The sequence below is a fragment of the Anguilla anguilla genome, chromosome 11 (assembly GCF_013347855.1).
Source record: "Anguilla anguilla isolate fAngAng1 chromosome 11, fAngAng1.pri, whole genome shotgun sequence".
Lineage (NCBI taxonomy): Eukaryota > Metazoa > Chordata > Actinopteri > Anguilliformes > Anguillidae > Anguilla > Anguilla anguilla.
Genome location: NC_049211.1, coordinates 10,707,004 through 10,721,310, shown reverse-complemented (window position 1 = coordinate 10,721,310; position 14,307 = coordinate 10,707,004). Strand labels below are relative to the sequence as shown.

The following is a 14,307-nucleotide window of genomic DNA, read 5'->3' as shown; positions in this document are numbered from 1 at the left end:
GCACAACATGCCGCGCGGGATAGGACCAGATGGAAGCAGATAGTCGCAGCCTTATGTTCCACAGGGAATGAAGAGGATTAAGTAAGTGAGCACATTCATTATAGTCATTTTCAAAAACAAGAGGACAAAGTCTTGGCACAAATTCAGTGATTCAAGATTTATTTAAATTCGTGTGACAGTCAGAAAATACAGTTTATACACAAATAAAACAAATGTTCTACTTAAGCAAGGCGGAAAATAGTAAAATAATGAATCAAAGGATTTAGGGTTTGCATCTCACAATATTTATATATATATATATATATATGTATATATGTATAGAAAAATATGCTAATGGCAATGACGTATACACATTTTCATTTGCAACATCAATATGGCATCCAATAATATATCGAATGTTCCCAAATGACTTCTGAATTAGGACCATGCGTTTATCTTTTTTTTTTTTTTTTTTTGGTATATTTTATATCTATATTATTTGTAAAAATGTACATCCAAAGCACGTCACATGAACCTACTGCAGGTGTATTACTGCAAAGGGAACAGCCCTTATGAATTCAGAGATACACGTCCGGCACATCAATGAGGTTCATACACATACATTCTACCACACTACGCCACAAAAGGGGTTATAGAGGGTTATCCTAAAAGCGTACTGAAATGAATGTCAAAGATCTACAAGGGACTAAATCCTAGAACCAACTGTGCAATAACCCTGTGTCTCACGTGGACGGTGTATGGTCCCTTGCTTGGCGCCACACAGATATTTATCATGCATTCTCACAATTCAACCCAAAATTGGTATGAAAACCAAGGCATCGATCAGATCCAAATCTGGTGTATTGCAGGAAAAAAAACAAAAAAAACAAAAACAAATATAATTTTTTTAAAAACACAAAAAACAAATGTCTTGCTTGAGAACATATTTCCAATGGTCCAGTGTTAGTAATGTTAACAGCTGCAGACAACCCCACCCCATATGAGTGCCATTGAACCAACATCGACACCCATACAGAATATGGCCTGGCACTAAGGACAGATTGCCATCCTTACTGCAACTGCAGGCATTCACCACAACACTGAAATTTCCAGGCGAGAGATTTAAATGAGACTTCTGTCTCATAACCCAGACTTCTATGGTCTGTACATAGGATTTACTTCTATAAACTCAATCTCAAGGGACTAAATCTGGGGAAATTAATCTGGCTCCTTCCCACAAAGCTACCCTTTTTTGTGGGTGTTTTTGTTGGTTGGATTTATCATAATCCATACCGTTCATTTTATAATAATTGGTCGTAAATGCACTGCTATTTTATTCTTAACACTGGCAGAACGATTATTGATCCGTTGCTTATGCATGCTGATTACTTCCTCAAAGAAAACTGTTTTAAGTACCAATGATTCTTATGAGTTTTGGCCTAATTTTAGCTAAGATATGCCATCTAAAAATGACAATTTCAGCTAAGATGCTTTCTTAAATCTCTCAGAAATGAAATCACCATAATTATTATTACAAAATCATCAGAATAAGTGGATTACGGCAACATCTACAATTTCAGACATTACCAGTACATGATGGATTATGTTCATGTATGGAAATCTGAACTGTGAAGAGTTTACTCAGCTTAATTTTAAACTGCATGCATGTCTTATTTTCTTTTAATTAATCCGTGCTGATAATATCAAGTATCCCCGCACATTGGACGGACGCACTGAAATGAAGGACCTGCAATTCACGTGGAATGAGGAAGTGCTTCCTGACATGAATACACACTTCTGCTCACCATCAGGACACATTCAGTACTCTTCACAATGGCCAGCCTGAACAGTTCCACACTGCTCACCATTCTGACACCTTGGCTCTGTTTACTGAGATTACGTTCAAGAATGCAACACAACGGAATTCTTCTTCCATTAGTCCACACAAAGACCAATTTACAGTTGCTTGCCTGTACAGCTTATAATAAGACTACATTGTCCTCAACCCGGTTCCATTTTTAGACCTTATAAAATTCAGGATGAACTTACGGAAGTGTTTTTTTTTTTTCTTCTTTTTTGTTTAAGAGAAGGACAGGCAGGCCCACAACACATTATTGCCCCCATACATTTGCAGATGTGTTGAGTGTTTCATCATGAAAGATTCTATGTATAGTACGAGCGATATATATATAGCTTAAAATATAAATATATATATTTTATACATCACTGAGACACATAGACGTGCCTATTACACAACTTTTCACCAGATGTCTCCCTTCTGACACAGCTACAAACATCAATATTGTTGGGCAATGTGCTTGGATTTGAGAGACAGGAAGCTCCGAAAAAAATAGGGCGAACAGCGTTAGTGAGGAAAACAACATCAGTAGGAGGGTTAAACCTACAAAGGTGTTGTACACAGTAGTGGGGGAGGGGGGCTGTCTATTCAGATGCTGAGCCAGTGTGGTGAAGCTCACGAGAATGAGGTAACGCTACTGTACGTTAAAGTGGAGTCACTCCGGCTGAGCAGCTCGGTTCAGGCGGTCGAGCTACGGTCATGCTGGGTTGTCACACGGTTCTACCCCCCCACCTCCCTAAGGGGGGGGGGGGGCTGTTCTCTGGCTGAATGGGGGGTGGGGGGGGGGGTACAGGGGAGGGGGAGGAGCAGGGTGGCAGCACAGGTGCGTTTCTTGAAGGCAATGGGAGGGAGAAGGTGCTTTAGACTGGAGTCGGGCGAGCTCTACTGTTTTGCTATATCCCCTTTCTTGAGGATAATCTGCCGTTGCCATGGCGCCAGCTTGGTCTCGTCGTAGCCCAAGGTTCGCAGCCTCTCGAGCTCCGTCTTCTCCTCATTCTCCTTCTCCGTTTTTATCCGTTCTTCCTCTTTCCTGTTAGGTGCCAATGAAATGAACAGAATACACTTGTTATTGGAAATCTATTTTTTCCCTCCATTATAACTGATAGCAGTGAGCTGGATATGTAGACTTCACAAAAAACTAATACCTGCATCTGATTTTGTCCTCTAGGTGGTGATATTGTTTAGCTTATTAAACTCTGGCTTTCGATAAATGCACATCATAAATCCTAACACAGCCCTCAAACAGACTGAGATGTGTTGTTTTAAATATGCTTTATTGAATAAACTATTATTTTAAACTATGTAATAGTTTAAATAGTCACAGTGTCTTCTCCCATTAAATGTTACCAAGTGGATGCTTTCACATACTATTAATCAAAATTACAAAAGGAAAAAAGACTTCTGCTAAATATTTTATAACATGAAGCTTCCACATCCAGGAAAAATACTAACTTTTCATGCCAAGCTATGTAACAAAAGCTTTTTCAAATCAATTCCTATGTATAAGGAGTCTTACCTTTTTTGTTCTCTGTAAGAATGCACCAAGGAGGAAAACACAAAAAAATTAACATGCCATATAGTTCTCATTCATATATAGTACATAGCAAACACATAAAAACTAAGGTTTAGGATCATATGACAGGCTCTATTATGTTTGGCTGTACAAACCCAGAAGGCAGGCTTTACACTTCAATAATACAACACCATTATTATTAGTGAGAGAGATGATGAGTCAAGATGTGTGTGGCTGATGAAAGAGGAGGGGCAGAAGGGGAGGAGGACAGGAACAGGAAAGACAGGATAAAAGAGCAATCGTGATAGAGGAAGATGATGACTCACACAATGATGACTAACAATTAACATTGACTAAAAATAGAGAAAATTGTTATTTTTCTTTGTGGATGCAGTTGCAGTCACTGAAATAAACTCGCCAAAAGAGTGTGTGAAGACACAGTGTAACTCTAGCATTTAATTGTGAGTTGAAGTTGAGGACGAATTTTGACTGAATACATAGAGACTGCATGACTGATGTGTGCATATTTTAGTATTTGCCTATGTCTGCGTCTCAGAGGGAGGGCGAGAGACAGAGACAGAGGCTGAGGCTTCCAGCCCCTCCCACTCACTTCTCTTCATCCAGTTTCTTCTTCATTATGTCCCTCCTCCAGGCCGGCATGGAAGCCAGAAGTGCAGCCTCTTCCTCTGCCTGCGAGGAGACAGAATCCAACAGTATTAAAATGGTATTAGCCCCCCAAACACACGCACACACGCATGCACACGCACGCACACACATACACACACACACACACACACACACTCTCTCTCTCTCTGTCTGACCTCCAGCCTTCTTTCCCAGATTATCCAATCACAGACTCGTCTCCCTTCAAAGCTTCTTAACGTCTGCTCCATCAAAAATGAACCATCGACGAATAAATTGAATGTAATATGAACGTGTCACTGAACTGACTGAAAACAAGAATCTACGAATTGTACGTTTTGAGGTTAATCGGGAGCCATAATGTTTCCGCATCACCAAAAGAGTCCAGCTCGACATCATACGAGGTAGAAACCTGCTACATCACATTACATTACATTACAGGCATTTTGCAGACGCTCTTATCCAGAGCGACGTACAACAAGTGCATTAGTTCAAGGTGCAGAGGTGCAAAAGAAACACACAAGAGTGAAGTAAAGATCGTAGTGCCAGAATTGACCACATAGATCAGGACTCCAACCCTGTAGAGTAACCTGTTCAGCAAACAAACAAACAATCCTGGCAAGTACAAACTAGCACTGAAATCACATTTGCCTAATCAGAATCAGACAAAGACAATCCTGCCAAATAAAAACTAACGTGATCGTATTAGCCTAACTAGGTACATTGAGCTAAACTATAGGCTAGGGAGGGGTGGGGAGAGGTGCAGCCTGAAGAGATGAGTCTTTAGTCTGCGTTTGAAGGTAGTCAGATTCTCTGCTGTTCTGACCGCCACGGGGAGGTCATTCCACCAGCGAGGGGCCAGGACAGACAGCAGACGGGAGCAGGAAGTATAGACACGAAGAGGGGGAGGTGCCAAGCGTCCAAGTGCAAAATTCAGTTTAAACTCCACATGAAACCAGAAGTGAGCAGCCACCTCACATTTACGCCCGCCAACGACCCCCCACCCAAACTAAGTGTGTTCCCACTGCTTGAAAGGCAATCCTCTCCACCCTTTCAGTCCTGCCAGAAGCTGGCCATTTCTGCAGGCTCATCTTCCCTTCTCTTCAGATAGATTACACTCTCATTCCTCCCGCTGAGCCATGTCACAGGCTGAGAAGCCCATCATTCAGGTAAGATAATCTGCCCCTGTTAATTTTTAATTACTCCCCTGGGAATTATAGAATGAGAAAAAAAAAATAAAGATGCACATTGATGGACAGGTGAGGAAAGTGAGTCAGGCAAGGTTAACTTCACAAAAGAAGGCAAACATAACTTTCTAGTTTTACACAGACAGTAATTGTAGTGGGCCCCTGAATATGAGCCCCAAATGCCTTGTAGTTTCCCTGCATTCAACAACTTGAAAAAAACTATTTTTTGTCCCCTATAACAACGCCTGCTTTAAGGAATGCAAAGATGGATATATAATAGATTATGAGGATAATACTTAGAGGCATTAAGCTGAATCATGATCGTAAAATAAGAAATTTTACTTAATTCATCCCATGTTATGGGACAGTATCTACAGTGGATCTACCCAATGTTACAAAATGGAAAATATTTATATTATAAAATGGTAATGCAACAAAAAATGCCATATCTCACCCATGTTGGTTATAAGAGATTTTAATCAAATATGAATTTAAAGTAATATTACGGTTTTCAATTGTGGATCAGGGAGAATGGCTTCTGGTAAAAAAGGAAAAATACTGAAAACCTTTTTTGTCCCCCCTGGTCTTTAGCCCTTCAGGACCATGGAGTCGACTCTATGAATAGAACATTCTCTGCAGCTAAAATGGTGGAATCCCTGCAACCTCGGGACTGATTGGCTGAGAGAAGATCACAGGTTGTCCTCTGATGTAACCTCCTTACAACCCCTGTAAGCCATGGTTTGCATGACAGCAGATGACACTAAGAGGGTTACTTCCAAAGGAGTCAGATTTACCAGACAACCTGGCCACGATGCCGCTGAGCTTCACAGCTTCATATCGTATAGCTCCTGAAATGTACCCTCATAAAACCGCCCCTTATCCATCTGTCCAAGTCAATATTTACAACGGGTTTATTATTGAGTGGTTTACTAAAATATATCACCAGCCATGTGCTCAGTGAGGAAGACTTGATCTACTTGATCAACTAAGTAATCTACTCTACTTATCATTTTCCTGAAATGTCACTTCACATGACCAATCATCTTGACTGTATGGAAGGTAAAATGTCATAATTTAAGGGGATGATGATGGAACCTCACAGTTCTGATTATACTACCTCCACCTGGGCCACACATGATAGTGTAACCCTGTGCTAAACACTTTTATGTATCATTGGACAATGTGTATACACCAGGTTTTGCATCCCAGTGAAATGTTCGGTAAGCTACTATCATTCTAAAGCATTGCAGTCTTTTTTAACTCTGAAACTGTCTGACAGTTACAAACCCTATTAAAGTTACAAAATTACAAAATAAATATTAAATGTTTCTGAGGTAGTCTCAATAGCAGAGATCTCAGTCCAAATATGTTGACACAAACTGCCACATACAAGTTCCTAAACAATGATTTAGGAACCACTTACAATGAAAATTTACTTATTTATAACTTGGACAACAATAATGATCCATATTCCACTGTAATTACAAGATGTATTTTTCACCTCATTTTTACAGATAGGCCTAAACAGTGTATCTGAATTTAAAAAACACAATTCATAATTTCTTTCGGAAAGTTTATTGATTCCTACATGTGTCACCACAACTGGAAAACAAAACTGAAGCAAACACGCATAATTTAAAGGTTCCCATTCCTAAGAAGGAGCATGGGTCAGTGAAAAGGAAATTAAAAAACCAAGAATCAGACTAAATCAAAGTAACACCACATTGAAATAGATAAAAACACACAGACCAAATATTTTTGTTGTTTCACAACACACAATTACATCACACACAAGGCATAAAAAGAAAGAACAGCACTGTGCGAAAGTCAGACCACCCTTTCTTTTATTTACTTTCCAGGAAGAACAGCCATTAAGTGAAACTATTTTTTAGTGTCAGAAAATAATGCAGCAAACATATTTTTAACACAAAATTACCCAAAAGCCTCCACAGCTATGTACAATATCAAATCATGTGTGGACACAGCTGTAACATTTGAAGGATAAAAGACCTAAAGTGGTAGTAGGGTACACAGCAGATGGAAATTTGATATTATATGTGGTGGAGGCTTTTTTGTAATTTCCTGTTAAATATATGTTTCCTGCATTATTGTCTAACACTGAAATAAAATAATTTGCACTGAATGGCTGATTTAACTGGAAATTGAATGAACAAAAGGGTGGTCTCTGACTTTCGTACAGTACTGTAAATGTATCACTTGTAGGTCATTTGTAAGTTGCAATCATTGAATACTAAAATTGCACAAAAATATATTAAAATTACTTGCAATGAGCCATAGTTAAATTTTCTATTCTCACTGAACCCTTTGTCAGAAACAATTCATTGAACAAAACAAGTTTGTCTGCTATTGCATGCTTATAATACAACCTGCCATCAGGTCCAACCATTGTGACTGTCAGATGTATAACAGCCACTAATGGATAACTGTTTTTCTATTCACCAGCTTCTTAGTTGTGTGGATAATGGTTGTGATTGTTGTATAGCCTATGTATTATATGGCTAAGTAGGCCTATTTTATAATTTAGCCAACAACTCGAGACCTTTGTTATTCGCATTTGCTTGGTGATGTCTCTATATTTTTGCATTCCAACCCCAATTCACTTGAGTGACCAAGTAAATTGATTTTCATCCACTTGGTCCCTCCTCAGCATGCCAAGACATTGAAATGCAAAGGGTTCTGCTTAGCCTATGAATAGGCATTGGATTATTTGTGAATAATCACTTTTCTGCCCCTGATATCAGGCTGAAAATAACCCTGAACCAGTTTCCTGACATGTTTCTTATCAACATTACTACAGCTATCCATTATTTCCTCCTCACAACCATTATTTCAAACACTTTGATACTGTAAATAATGTTAACATTTTCAGATGTCCATTAGATATTACAGACACTACTAGATTAAGGCTACTAGATTTGGAATTTGACATGGACCAGACACATTATAGTTATCATGCATTTCATCTTCACAAGGGGATTTTGTTATCATCATATCCCTTTGTGGTGTGATGAGCAAAAATTGTATTTCTAATATAAATAACACTAGCCAGTCAACTAAAACATCTTTTTTCCAAATTAGTTGTTGAAGTGGTACTATTCCTAAATGAAGAAAATAAAAAAATGACACACAACTAATTTCTAATTAGTCAAAGAAGAAAGAAAGCACTACCTGGACATGCCATACACATATTAACCCTTCCCCTCAAAGAACTTTGTCTTTCAATCAGATATTTCTGTGGCCTATTCTCTGGTGCCACACTTACACTAATTGATTAATAACATTGGTAACAAGTTCATATACAGTGCTGATTTATTCACTGACAAAGACTTTGACAAAACAAATGAAGATTTTTAAATAATTCATTCATTGAAATGTGCCATGGCATAAAGGCCTTTTAATTAAGTATTTTTCCTATTGCGAGGTCCCTTGGTTTCTTCTCTAGTCGAACAGGAACTTCATTTGAAAATGTGAGACTTCATGAAATACTTCTATGAGACAGCATTGGAAAAATGCTCAATTTCATGCTGCTCACCTGCTATTTGCTAGCGCAAACACTGCCAAAAATTGCCCAAATACTTTACAATTAAAGCATTGCGTACACCTAGATGGAACTGTACATACAGGCCCAGGATATCTTGCTAGGAATTGAAAGCACCAGTTTTGCTTGGGAACTTTTAACACTCATTTTAACACACAACCTCACATTTTAACCCCAGTGAATGTACCTATCCTTGCTATGTGATATTCTGCACGGTGTCACACTTTCCTAGCGTATGCAGACATCATAACTCGACTGTACCATCTGAGGGTAAGACCACCAGAAGGAGGCTAGTTTGCAAGGCTTCCTTACTTCCATCCCAACTCTTTTTTTTAATCTCATCTCATCTCTGTCCTTGCCAGGTTTGTTTCACTCATTAAAATTTAAACAAGGATTTGGGAATAATCAGTTTTGGTACAGACAGAGTCAAATATCAAAAAGCTCTGCTTCCTTTTCCTTCCAGAAGGAGAAGCTTCGGTCGATGTACCGGCAGATCTCCTCATTGCTGAACTCCTTTAATTCAGAGATCTCCTGGATGGAGTCTGCGTCTGGCTCTGTGAGAAGCAGTTTGTCCTCCAGAGGGTCCTGCATTGATGATTGGCTGGTTTTGGCCTGCAGCTCAGTTGGAGCTTCTGAGACCAGCGATCCAGTTTCTTCAGGGGGAAATGAAAGCGAGAGCCTGTTGGTTACACTCGCCAAGTCCAGAGTGTCACCAAAGTACCTCTGCTTTATGTCCTCAAAGCCGTCAGACCACTCCCTCGTCCCGTTCTCCATCTCCTCCATAACGTGGCGGTGGAACTGGCGGATGAGCTCCCAGCTGTGGCTGCCCAGCCGGTCAAACATCTCGTAGCAGAGCAGGTGGCGGAACCGACGCTCCTCGCGGGACATGCTCATCTCCAGGAGCTGAAAGTAGCCCAGCATGAAGAGGTCGAGGGTCAAGCTGTCGTAGTCCACAGGCGCGCCGTCCACGTGGGGCAGGAAGTGCTCGGGCCAGTAGATCATCTGAGCCCGGCTGAGACGCCGGATCTGCCTGCTGGGCACCTGGCTGATGATGGTCCGCCAGTGGCCAATCAGGTTCCCCACCACCTGCCGTTGCTTCATGAAGTAGATGAGCCGGTCATCCGCACTCTGCCCCTTGTTGTCTGGCTCAGTGCCTCTGCCGAGGTCATACTGGGACCTGTGGTCCTCAAAACCGACTTCAGGAGACCCACCACTGCCCCCGTGCCTGGTCTTGATGGAGTCGGTAAGGGTGTACTTCCTCCAGTGTTCCAGAAACAGGAAGACAATTCTCTCCTTCCTCATGTCTATGTACTCCTGGACATAGCTTAGGTCTGTTTGAACCTCTAGACTCCGTGTCAGGTGGTCACAGTTGAATGCGGATAGTGAGGCTTCAGGTTCACTGAACTGGTCTGGGTCCATTTGGGAGAAGCTCTCAGATGAGGTGTAGGTAAGGGGCACATAAGATGGAGTGATCAAGGGCTCATCCACCAGCTTCATGGATGAACCATTTATTGGTGAAGCAATATCATTGTTGACCTCTTGGGTGTCCTCAGCGAACCAATGGTAGTCATCCTCCAAAATTGGTTCCGACCGGTAACTGTGCAGCTCGGTTCCTACCGGGAGGGATCTCTTGCGCTTGTACACTCTGTTAAGTTTGTCATCTTCAAACGTGGATTGGCCCTGCAGCTCATAGTTGGCCTTCAGGTTCTTGACTGACACGCCAAACTGTTTGATCTCCTTCTCCACCTCCTCTCTGGTGGAGAACGACTGGGATCTTCCAATATGCACAGAGTCTGTGACCGCCGTCGGTCCTGTCTGGCGTGGACTGCCATTCTTGCGTTCCACCTGTGCGTACTCCGGGGAGACCAAGTCCAGAATATCGATCTCCTTGCCACCGAGGGTGGCCAGCAGGACGGCCATGCTCTTGAGTAGGGTGGAAATCTTGCTGCACCATTCCGGAAGGTTCTCCCCCTGCCCGTGTACCTGCTTGGGGTTGACAGAGAACTGCTTGCTGCTCAAGGCAGCAGACACGGGCAGCAGCTGCTGAAGCTCCTTCTCCAGCTGCTCCAGCTCCGTCTCCGCCTCCTGAGCCTTCTGCACCACCGTCAGGTTCTCCATCTGCTTCTCGATGCGGATGATATCGTCCTCTGTCATCAGCTCCCCAAAGGGGCCCAGGATGGCATTGTGGGCGTGGGAGTAATGCCAGTCTTGCGGCCGATAGCACCCACCGGCCTCAAACTACATCGGTGGTGAGATCAAGCAAGAGAAACGAATAACAGGTGAAAGTTGCTTCCCTTGGCTGCATGGTCGGTGTCTTTAAGCCTTCAGCAGGGCCTCAGCACATAGCTTGTACATGGATTTAGTGGTGAGATTGCACTGCAGGAAAGCAGGGAAAGATTGGGGGTTCCACAGAGGGTGGCTTTAAAATGATACCGTTTGGATTCTCTACTGGTTTTTTGACCTGAAAGTACATGTTTTTCGTCAATGGAAGGTTTTGCGTCCAAACCGTTCAAGCATTTACTGGACTTGTGGAGAAAGGGACAGGATGATTACTGGAGTATATGGTTTGTGGAGATAGTGCTTTATGGATATATGGCTTTATGGGCATATGGTCATATGGTTCAATGGATAGTGCCCCTTGCAGTATAAATGTGTCTTACATCACACCACTGAATCAACATGTAACAACTTAAAGTTGCAGTGCACCATTACCATCAGTAGCCTCTATCAGACAGCGCTGACTCGGTATAATGCTACACTCGCCAGGAGCAGTCAAGCTAGTGTTGGAATGGAAACGGCAACATTTAAGGATCCGTTGCACCACATCTTTGACAAAGCACTTGGAACCACAAGCCTCAATTCTACGTTTAAAAACCGATGTTAAACGTTATGAGATTTTTTTTCAAACATGATGCTAGTTCACTCCACAAACCAAAGCATGCGTAAGTTCTCATATCAAAGTGGCAGAGAGAAAGTATCAGTAAATAAATAAATAATGTGGCTTGTGTTTCACACTTGCTGTGTGAGTAAGCCTTCATGTAAAAACACCAGATTCCCAAAATGCTGTATTTAAATGTAGCAATGTTTCAGATTATTCAAAGCTTCACCTTCTAACACAGCACTATTGGGATGCAGATCTCTTGGCCGCCAATCTGATTTAAACTCGCAGAAAAGAACCTGTGCAGACTCAGCGGTCTCCAATAGTTTCAGACAGTCATGGTCGTAAGTAGACAAACAAACAAAAAACTTTGTTCACAAATTAATCACTAGCCACATCACTGTCTAGGATGAGCAACTACCTGATCTGTTTATTTCACAGGGCTTGTTACAGGGTGTTATTCTTGTGCACCAATATGCACTCAAGCCAGCTTCTAAAATAACTCCTAGTTGGACACTGTAACTCCGAGAAAAACGTTTGCGGTAGATTGCAACTAGAATGCTGATTCATGCAATGGAATGTCTTCCTTTATGCAGACACAAAGACTAACATACACAAAGGATTAGATATTAGAATTTGCCTTCTAAGGATAACATGCACGCTCTCCCCTCCCACTCACACACGTATCTACTTCCTGTTGAGGGTAACGTGACACCAGTCAAATGTGCACGTAAACTACATGCAAATACCATTCCCAGTACAATGTTTTTAAAACACTCAATGCAGAAAAATACTGTAAGTATATAGTTGCTCTGGCAGATGTTTGAGTAACATAATTTGAATATCATAAAAAAAACTTTGGTAAACCCAACATCAGGTTACTATTATTCTTAGCTAAGACTTTTTTTACACTCTGGCATGCTGTCTGTTAATTTAAAAGCATGGCAAAAAGAGAAGAGACAGTGACCCAGCTTGCGCCATCATCAGTAGTCATGCTAGGGAACTGTCATCGATACCAGTAAAGCCATTTTAAATGATAAAACCTCCCTATTTCTTCTGAAACGTCTGTTAGGCTAAGACTGAGAGAAGCTGCACGTAAGAGGGAACAGCAGCAGACGCCTTTTACAGTAGCAGCAGACGCCCCCGAGGGCCACGCCTGGCCGGGCGTCAGGAGGTAAAGTAAACCGAAGTTTAGACATGGCAGTTTCCTGCTTCAGCTTGTTTTCGGAGGAAAAGAACCTTCAATTTTGCATATGAGCTTCAGGGTACGTATGCTTTCAACGGGTATTAGCTGACTGAAATCCAGTCACGCACATTCATTTAATGCTGAGCATCACAAGAAGAACTACTTGAATTATGAACTTTGGCGTTCAGAATTAATGGGGCATAAACTTCAGTCTTGCTAAAACAATGGGCAGCTCACTCGCTCAGTGTGGATCAAACAGCACAGTGACCAGACTAATCAATATTCTGCCTCACAAGCAGGTCACTCATGATTACCTTTCTTTATAATACTGCAAGAAAGAAAAAAGGTCGCACACAGACTGTACACACATAAAAACATAAAATACTGTCATGCAATAAACACTGCAAACACGCACGCAAATCAACATGACACTTCCCTTCGCCTGGTAACCAGGGCGATATTTCAGACCGTGAGGAGTGAGACCGCCCTCAGCACTACGTCTCCCCGCCCCCACCCCCAGCACCCCCCCCCCCCCAACCCACCGACGTGACGTACCTTGCGTTTCTGCTCCTCCTCCTCCTGCATCTTCGTCTGAAGCTTGCGTACCATCACCTGCCTCTTCCACTCGGGGATGGCCCGGCCCTGCTCGTCGTGAGTGGGCACCAGCACCTCCAGGTCCACCAGGCTGGACTTGGCCGTCTGCGGCGACTCTGCGTTGCCGTTGACCAAAGCGGACGACGGCGGCGACTTGGGAGCCGCTGCGCCAGCCGGCTGAGGGGCCGGGGGACAGCAGGGCTGCGCGGCTGGGGCAGGTTGGGCGGGTTGGGCCTGTTGGGCAGGTTGGGCTGGTTGGGCAGGCGGCGCAGGTTGGGCCTGTTGGGCAGGCTGGGTCTGTTGGGCACGTTGCGCGGGTTGGGCTGGTTCAGCGCACTGCGCGGCGGGTTGGGCAGGTTGGGAAGGCTGCTCGGATTGGGCGGATTGCGCCGATTGCACTGGGGGCGGGGAGGAAGGCTTACAGGGCTCGGGTGCTGCTGTCTGGGGTGCCGACGCTGGACTCTCGTCCTGGAAGGACAGGGTGCCAGTATTAGGGCTGACTGCAAGGAGTCTGGCCAAACGCTGGGTTATGACCGGGGTTGCCAGGGTCTACAGGTTTCTTGCAAAATTTGCCTACTTTACAAGTATTGCCACAGGATTTTAAAATGTGGATCGTCATCTAGAGATATAATCAATGTCATTTCCATGTAAAACATCCAACCTGCGGGTGACTTGAAAAAATCGACTTGTGGCAACGCTTCAATAGTGGCCCTGTTCTATGGGAAACCACAGACCCGGCAACACTGGTTATGCCAGAGGAACAGGAGCACATTATATAGTCAGTGTGAAGAATCCCCTCAGTATAAAGGGTGCATTCAGTCAATAAATTTACCCATGAGTGTTTTATTATATACTGAGAACTATGCCCAATACCATATATAAATCAGTCTAGTTATAGAATATATTTGCTC

General features: G+C 42.7%; 1 protein-coding gene across 3 annotated transcripts in view; it reads right to left on the bottom strand.

Moving 5' to 3' along the window:
* Nucleotides 1–142: 142 nt before the first annotated feature.
* Nucleotides 143–14,307, bottom strand: part of espn (espin) — a 109,278-nt gene continuing 95,113 nt past the window's right edge. For all 3 annotated transcript variants that reach the window (XM_035382804.1, XM_035382802.1, XM_035382803.1), the window contains 4 exons: nt 13,358–13,864; nt 3,961–4,040; nt 3,354–3,365; nt 143–2,867 (listed from right to left, as the gene is read on the bottom strand). In XM_035382804.1, the coding sequence (XP_035238695.1) occupies nt 2,720–2,867; nt 3,354–3,365; nt 3,961–4,040; nt 13,358–13,864 (747 nt within the window). In that variant the 3' untranslated portion in view covers nt 143–2,719. The remainder of the gene's footprint in view (nt 2,868–3,353; nt 3,366–3,960; nt 4,041–13,357; nt 13,865–14,307) is intronic.